The 8,551-nt window shown below is 47.5% G+C and overlaps 1 protein-coding gene across 1 annotated transcript in view; it reads right to left on the bottom strand.

The window, feature by feature from the left end:
- The window catches only part of ADAMTS12 (ADAM metallopeptidase with thrombospondin type 1 motif, 12), a 187,670-nt gene that overhangs the window by 26,547 nt on the left and 152,572 nt on the right, over positions 1 to 8,551 (bottom strand). Inside the window, exon 19 of the mRNA XM_005872608.2 lies at positions 5,017 to 6,132. Within this exon, the coding sequence (XP_005872670.1) occupies positions 5,017 to 6,132 (1,116 nt within the window). The remainder of the gene's footprint in view (positions 1 to 5,016; positions 6,133 to 8,551) is intronic.

Below are 8,551 nucleotides of genomic sequence, written 5' to 3'. Positions count from 1 at the left end.
CGGACTGAAGGGTCCCGGGTTCGATTTTGGTCAAGGGCATGTACCTTGGTTGCGGGCATATCCCCAGTAGGGGGTGTGCAGGAGGCAGCTGATCGATGTTTCTCTCTCATCGATGTTTCTGACTCTCTATCCCTCTCCCTTCCTCTCTGTAAAAATCAATAAAATATATTTTAAAAAGGCAGTGGGTGATGTTGTGCCAGTTCTCAAGGGGCCTTGCTGGTTTCAGTCCTCTCTCTTGGACCCCGTCTCCGCCATGGGAACAAGGCTAGTCTGCTGTGGGATGAGAGATCATGTGGAACAGAGCGGGGTGACCCGCCCAAGGCCATCCCAGAGCGGCCAGCTTCAGCTGACTCTCCAGCAGCCACTCAGCCCAGCTAAGCTCAGCCCCGATAGGAGAACCTCCCAGCTGACCCACAGACCCGTGAACAAACATCAGTGTTTACTGAGGTATCGTGGTTGGTTGTTATTTGGCGTTGCTGTGGCAATGGACAGTTCTGGGTTAAACATTTTGTTTCCTAAGCTGCTGAAGCAGAGCAGGCCCCACGCCTGGTCATGAGGGAAGCGCCTGCCAAGTGTGTCGCTCTGGAAAGCTGCACTCCGGGCTGGTTCCCCTTCCCAGCCGAGCTCCCTGGAAGTGGTAGCTCTCAATGGCTCCCACGAGGTTGATAAATTTTTGGTGAATTACAATGGATTCAGTAAGATAGTTTATTTCTGTCAAAGTCAAAGGATGACATTTGAGATGGAATTAATTCTGTGTATCTTGATTAGAATGTAATCAAAATGTGTCAATTAACCTCTGGGCTCAGTCATAAGATTGAATATGTACTTTGATTTATTTGGAGATAGTAATTTCTCATAGAATCGATGAACATTTATCAATTATCACATATTACGTATCTTCAGGACAAAAGCATTAGAACACATTTCAATTTAATAATTCCACAACTGCTTTGGGATGTGGGGGTCGGGTTAAAAGATAAGAGGATGGGAAAAGAAAGTAATTTCTGGGCCATCCTAATGCTACTTCTAAATAAAACTTGTGTATTAACTTGTGGACTGAGAAGGGCTTGTCCTTTCTTATTCGCAGCCCTACTGTGGGGACTCCTCTACCTGAGGACTGTGCTAGTTTACTGAAGGGTCTCCCCTTCGGACGCAACTTGGCATCTCCCTCCATCTCAATATAAACGCCGTTCTTCCCAACGTCACCAGTGACCTGGTAAGTGCAAGACCCACTAGGTCCACTGTCAGTCCTTATGTTCCTAGGCACCATGGTACCATTTCTCTTGGGTTATGTCTTAAATAGTAGACTGTTCCTCACTAGTCTTCCACGTGGGATCTCTTTGTTAGCCAGGTCCCATGCCTGGCCCACTCTTCCTTGCATCCTACAGGTTAATGGGTGACCTCCTTCCCTCTCAGGGTCCTAACTTTACCTACTGGTCTTGACTACCAAGTCTTATCTCCAGTGTTCACCTCTCCCGACAGCCTCGGACTCATACACATAAACGTCTGCGGGTCATCACCTGGAGATCCCAGGGTACCACCAATTTAACTTGATCTATAACTACACTCATCACCCTCCTTTCTTTGTCTCTGTTAAGACTCTCCTCCTCTTTAATGTGCGGCATCTCCATTTATAGGAGCACGACCCAACAGACACCCAAGATTTGTTCCAATGGAACAGTGATGGCAGAGTCCTCTCCTCCTCCCTCCTCCCAAACCCCACATCAATTATTCACAAAGTCCTGTGGATGTTGAGTTCTAAAAGTATTCCCCTCATCAGCCTGAGCATTCTTGTCCTAGGTCTCACACCTCACCTAGGCCACTGCAGTAACCTCTCAACAAGTCAAATCCCTCATCCTCACTGCTTCCAGAATGAGCTTCCTAAGACACACAGTGGGCCATGCCATCCGGTGGCACAGGCTGCTAGGTAATCATTATAAACTTTCTTCTCTTCTTCCTGGGCACGCAGTTAGATTACATTTCTCAGCTGCCTTGCAGGTTGGTGTGGTCATGTGACTGAGTTCTAGACAACAGAGTGTGAGCAGAAGTAATTGGTGCCCCTTCCGGGCCTGGCTTATAACCCCCCACAGGGATACCTCTACGCTCTTTTCCCTCTCTGAGACTAGGATGGTGACCCAGGCCAGTTTGCTGAGAGGAGGATGGCAGAGCCATTGTCAGCCTGGATTCCTAAATGACAGCATGGATCAGAGCATCATTCTCTACGGCCACCATTGCAGACCTGGAATTACCTTGCATTATTATGTGAGAGAGAAGTCAACCTTAGTTTTAGCGAACCATAACTTATAATGCTCTGTTTGTTACAACAGCCTAGCCGTGTGTGTGTGTGTGTGTGTGTGTGTGTGTGTGTGTGTGTGTGTGATTACTAATTACAAATACACATCGTACATATATCACACTTCAAGTATTCTGACATTAACCCTGTAGCTATGCCTTTTATCTCCTACTCTTTCAGATCCTGTTTGACCAGGCTGTATTCTTTTCAAGGCCTACAGGGTCTTTGATTGTAGGTGCTTTCGGACTACATCTCCATTAACTAACTAACAAGATACTACAAATTAACTAGGAGCCTCAGTTTCCATAATGTGTTCTCTTTGTCTTTGAGTCTGCAGAGGCCGTACATGGTCCAGACTGCTTTGATGGATTAAGACAACAAACCTGTTTATCTGACCTTTAAGAATGCCCCATCTTTTTGGAAGGGAAAATACGTTTTGAGGGTGCTACTTTCAAGTACATCCTTTCAAGGATGTCACTCACAAAACCTAAACAGATCAATTTTATTTATAGGCTGAACCCACTGGATCTGTGAGCTCAAAAGTACCCATAGAGCCCTCAATGTTACTTTAAAATACTTCCTGGTGAACTTTGTGATTTTCTCATCTGTTCACCCAGGGTCACCACTTAATTGGCATTATTTTTATGACATGTGACTAAAGCAGAAAACAACGGAACAGAAGGCAGAGAGAGTGGCGGTGTTTTCTGATTTGCAAAGTAATGGGTCAGAGGCAGTGAAGTCTGTCCACTTGGGTTCAAATCTCTGCTCCACCACTCGGGGGCGGGGGTGTGTGATACAGGCCAACTACTCAACGTCTCTCAGCTCCAGCTTCCTCATCTCTAACATGGACAAATATGACCAATCTCCTTGCGCTGTGGTGAGGATTAAATGCGGGAATTCGTGTTAATTAGCACAAAACCATGCTACTTAAGCATGGGACATGCTTTATAAATGCTCCCTGTCAACATCCTCCTCACTAGAGCCCATTAGAACTTTGCTAATAGAAAGAAATATGAGTAAAATGTCAGGAATCTCCATACTCTAAGCATGAAAATCTCTTTTTCTCCAGAACCTGCATTTTCCACATGCAAATGGAGATGGTAAGATGCTGCTCCTCGGACAGGAAATGCAATAGTTACTTAAAAAAATCAAACATGAATCGCCCTGACCGGTTTGGCTCAGTGGATAGAGCGTCGGCCTGCGGACTGAAGGGTCCCAGGTTCGATTCCAGTCAAGGGCATGTACCTTGGTTGCGGGCACATCCCCAGTAGGGGCTGTGCAGGAGGCAGCTGATCGATGTTTCTCTCTCATCGATGTTTCTAAACTCTCTATCCCTCTCCCTTCCTCTCTGTAAAAAATCAATAAAATATATATATTAAAAAAATCAAACATGAATCAATGTGAAAACAGAGTTCAAATGTAAACAAAAATTTTGAAAGTTTTAATTTACCTGTTTATTACCAATATAGTCAATTCTATGACCCAAGATGATTAATTCATACCAAAAAATTTATACAGCTAAATTGTCAATTGGTGCTGAAATTCACGAGAGACAGTAGATTAGAATAAAAAAAGTTAGAAGATTCATCCCAAATGACAAGTGTGTCCTTAGACAAGTTACTGAACCACGGAATACCTTAGTTTCTCTATTTATAAATTGGTATCAATCAGACCCTAGATGCTCCTCAGGGCTGTCAAAAGGAAAAAGTAAAAGATTACATATGAAAGTGGCTTGGGAATGAACATGCTTTATAAATTAAAGGGTTTTTTATATTAGCTATTATTACTTCACTTCCTTTTAGCTACAAACATGAGCCATGAAATGTCATAAAAATGCTGAATAGTTTGAACATGAGATTATTTTGCCACAAAGTCCTCCTTTGAGTTGTCAAATTACTTTTAACAAGTACATATACTGTGCATTTGAAATTCAAATGGGTGAGAAATGATTTTGATGCCCCCAAGGATTGAATCGGTTCTAGAAATGGAAAAACAAATGTCACGCCAAATTCCTGCAGCCTGACAATAGGGACCAGCATTTTTTCATCACATGTTTTTTCTCCCTTCATATTCTAATTCTTTTAACAAGCTAACATGATCTTTTTGAATATAAGCGAACACACCCACCAGAAAGTAAATAATTGATACCGTGAGCTATAGAATTCTTTAAAGAATGGGTGCTGGAATTCCATTCTAATTGTTCTCACTTGACGGGTTTAGAGTAGGGGCTCAAACGTTAGCTTTCTGAATGAAATGTGCCCTTTCGGTTGGCCGTCATCATAGGACGATCACAGCTTATAGCTGGAGGGAGATTGGCAATGACCCACACTGGCTCACTGTCCTGCAAATGAGAAGCAGGCTCAGTGGGAAGGGCCAGTCCCCACTATCACACAGCTGGCTGAGCTGGCCCTCCTGACGTGGTTCCAGATGCTTTTCACTGTATCTCACCACATCTGTTCTCTTCCCTGGAGACTTTTTTTTTTCATTTTTGGAATCAGGGAGGTAAAGAGGGGGGTGAGGGCATAAGCCTGATTGCTTCATGCTTAGGCCACCTTAGACTGTATTCAGACAAGCCCATTTTGAAACGTGCACAAGAATGCATCAGCCCTAACTATTTTCCAGATAGAAATATTCAGACAAGCCCATTTTGAAACGTGCACAAGAATGAATCTCCCCTATTTTCCAGAGAGAAGCGGGCATGCAGTAAGAAATGGAACGCCTACCTCACTCCAGTTTCCGACAATCCAGTGCGCGGGGCTGCGGTCCGGGCGCTGCTGGTAACTGGAGACATTCAGCAGAAAGCCCTCGGCCATCAGACTGGTCACGTCGTCCTTGGTGAGGACGGGCCCAGGGCTCTGTGTGGGATTCATGCTGCTGGGAAGTTGCGGGGGGCTGTGGCTTACTGACTTTCCTGAGGGTGCTGGCAGGAGGCCTCCCCCCAGAGGGAGTGACGCGGTAGCTGGCTTTCCAGTGACCATCCCCTCAGCTCTGGGTGTCCCGGTTTGGAGAGTAGCAGGTCCCTGGCTGGGTAGCAGTCCTGTCACTGTGCCGACAGGTGGCCACAAGGATGCCCCCGCAAGAGAAGGCGTTGGTGGAGGTGCAAGTGGCATATCTGTGCTTCTTTCCACTGAAGCATCCTTTCTGGGGGCCGTGGTCTGGGTCCATAGGACAGAGCTGCCTCCATTCCTGTTCTCAGGGGGCTCACTGGCTTCCCCTGAGCCGCTGTGACTCTCTGCGTCCAGCTCCCCGCTCAAGGTGCTGGAGAGTGGAGGCGCCTGCCGGGCCCCGGGGCTGCTGGGAGGTGACCAGTCAGAAGCGCTCATGGTTGTGGCTAAGAGGCCTCCCTGTGAGGTGGGACCAGGCTCTGAGTTGGAAGCATCCTCTCCCTGTGGCTGGATGCTCAGCGACCAGGCTGTGAGGATGGGCTGGGAGGTAGTCCCGGTGGGAATGGCATCATGGGTGTCCAGTTCGGTGTGGATGGAGCTGTTCTGCCACCACGTCCCACCCAGGTCTCCTTCCCGGGAGGCCGTGGTAGGACGAGGGCTGCCGGCGGCCTTGGTGCTTGTGCCCCTGGAGCCGGGCACCGTGGGCGTGGGCAGCATCCTGGGGCCGGATGTGGGCGGGATGGGCTGCCGGGGGTCACGCTCAGAGGTCGGTAGCCTTTTCCCACTGAAAACGGTGCCTCTGCTGGGTTTCAGAACCCTCCGGCTGGACGGGCATTGCTGGAGGCCGCACAGAGCCCGGCTGTTGGGTTTCCTGGTCACGTCGCAAGGCTCGTCGTGGTTCTTGGCGCAGGTGACACTGCGAGTCCGCACGCCGCCACCGCAGGAGACGGAGCACTGGAAGAGAGGACAGCAGTGGGGGTGGGGGTGGGGGGAGCGGCTGGCTCCCACCCTCAGGCGACGACAGATCAGAAACACACTGCGCAGCTAAAACGTTCACACCTACCTCTCTGTCGGAGCACTGGAAGAGAGGACAGCAGTGGGGGTGGGGGGAGGGGAGCGGCTGGCTCCCACCCTCAGGCAACGACAGATCAGAAACACACTGCGCAGTTCACACCTACCTCTCTCTGTTTACTATTTTGCGTCTATAGGCCTTTAGTTTCCCCTGGAGCTGTGTCTCTTCTGGAGACCATCTGAGGCTCAGAACCAACCATTCACACTCCACAAACGGAAGATACAAACCATGAGGGTATAAACGAAGTCTCCCTGGGTCGGGACACTTGTAAGTCAAGGCCCCACTGTATTTTGCCTCTATACGCCTTTAGTTTCCCATGGAACCGTCTATCTTCTGGAGACCATCTGAGGCTCAGAACCAACCATTCACACTCCACAAACGGAAGATACAAACCATGAGGGTATAAACGAAGTCTCCCTGGGCTTTGAGTGTTGGACAGTGCATTCACAAAGAGTGCAAACATTTAAACAGGTCACCTAATCTTTTAAAGAGACAGTAGTAATATCTCTCCTAGGGTTCTGATGCTATGAAATGAATGTAAAATGCATATCCATTCTCTGCAACCCATGAAGTTGGTTCTAATGAACCTTCCCCTTTCTATGTAGGGAATACCCATTGTAACTCCCATAGTCTCACCCACAGCTCCATTTCCACTCGCCTGGGTCAGGTAGAATCCTATGAAAAGCTAGACATACTCACCCCTGTATGTAGATCCAGGACCTTTCATACCATTTAAGGTGGGAAGTTAATCAAAGGTGGGAGTGACGCTTTACAAAGTGTTCCGTGAGCCCTGTAGGGCGGTACTGATCTATATGGGGTCATGGCAGGGACCACCCCCCATAGTCTCACCCACAGCTCCATTTCCACTCGCCTGTGTCAGGTAGAATCCTATGAAAAGCTAGACATACCCCTGTATGTAGATCCAGGACCTTTCCTACCATTTAAGGTGGGTAGTTAATCAAAGGTGGGAGCGACCCTTTACAAAGTGTCCCGTGAGCCCTGTAGGGCGGTAATGAACTATATGGGGTCATGGCAGAGACCCCTCCCTCAGTGTTCCCTCCACGCTCTGCAGGGCACTCAAATCCCGGCCCTGTGCTGGGAGGCAGTGTGACCTTCGAAAAGTTTCTATGCCCGAGTTTCTCCACCTGTACAATGGGGCTTAATAAGGCCATTGCGAGATACTGTCCGTGCCCGATACGTATTTGCTGTTAATTTGTAATTAAATACTGATTGCCGATTTGGCAGTGGCCTTTTGTGACTATGGAAGCAATGCATTAGTCCCCCCCCGCTTTTTTAGGTCTCTCACATTTGTGTAGCCCCTTAGCCCTGTGCTTACACTGCTCTGTGCATAAAAGGGTCTGAGTTTGGCAATTGATTTATGGCCCTCAAATGAAGGAGGCCACAGATCAACTCCATCAGGATATTTGGGTGCTATTGGCTGGACAGGCTTGTAAAATCAGAGTAGCATAGAAAATAGACCCTTGTCTTCTTGCCTGATAATAAAATTGCCATCTAGTAAACAATGGCTATTTGCCAGGCACTATGGGAAGGACTACATGGATTATGTTCAAGCCTTACACTAACCCTGTCTTTCTAAGTGAGAAAAGGCGGAGAGAGGTTTCACACTAGCTCAAGGCCGTACAATGAAGGCTTGCCAGGGCTGGAAAATCTAGAAAAACTGCTATCCCACTAAATCCATTAGCCTAACTGCCAGGAGAAATAGGGGACTCAATGAACTAATACCCACCACATGGAGTTATTTTACAAGTTAAATGAGACACCCTGTGTAGTATAGAGAGCGCTCAACAAGTGATGGATGACATTATTGTTATTTCCATCTATTCACTTTACTTACAAATAATTATATGTGTAGCGTTTACTGTGTGCCTGGCACTGTTCTAGTAAGAACGTAGAAATATTCATTTATTTAATCCTCATAACTTCCCTTGAGGCTAAGTACTACCCCATCTACATTTTGTGGACGGAGAAAAGCCACAGCAAAGTAGAAGGAACCACAAAGAGGTTACCTATCCAACAAGTGGCTGAGCCAGGCTTTGAGCCCAGGGACTCATGTCCCAGAGACCATGTCCTTCACCACTAGACTGGCTGCCTCTCACGGCTGGTCCCTGGAGTGGTGTTCCCAGTGAAAATGGAGCCACTAGAAACTCAGATACGTTGTCTTTGCTTACAACATAAAGAGCCCCCCCTCTCTATCCTTCTAGCCAGAAAGTAAGTTGGGCAAAACCAAGAGACAAGTCTTGTTGAAATTTGAGATTGGGGGTAGAACCCAGCTTAGAGGAG

This window comes from Myotis brandtii, unplaced genomic scaffold (assembly GCF_000412655.1).
Source record: "Myotis brandtii unplaced genomic scaffold, ASM41265v1 scaffold384, whole genome shotgun sequence".
NCBI classification, from domain to species: domain Eukaryota; kingdom Metazoa; phylum Chordata; class Mammalia; order Chiroptera; family Vespertilionidae; genus Myotis; species Myotis brandtii.
Note: the sequence above shows the minus strand (reverse complement) of the source record. Positions and strands in the feature narration are given on the sequence as shown.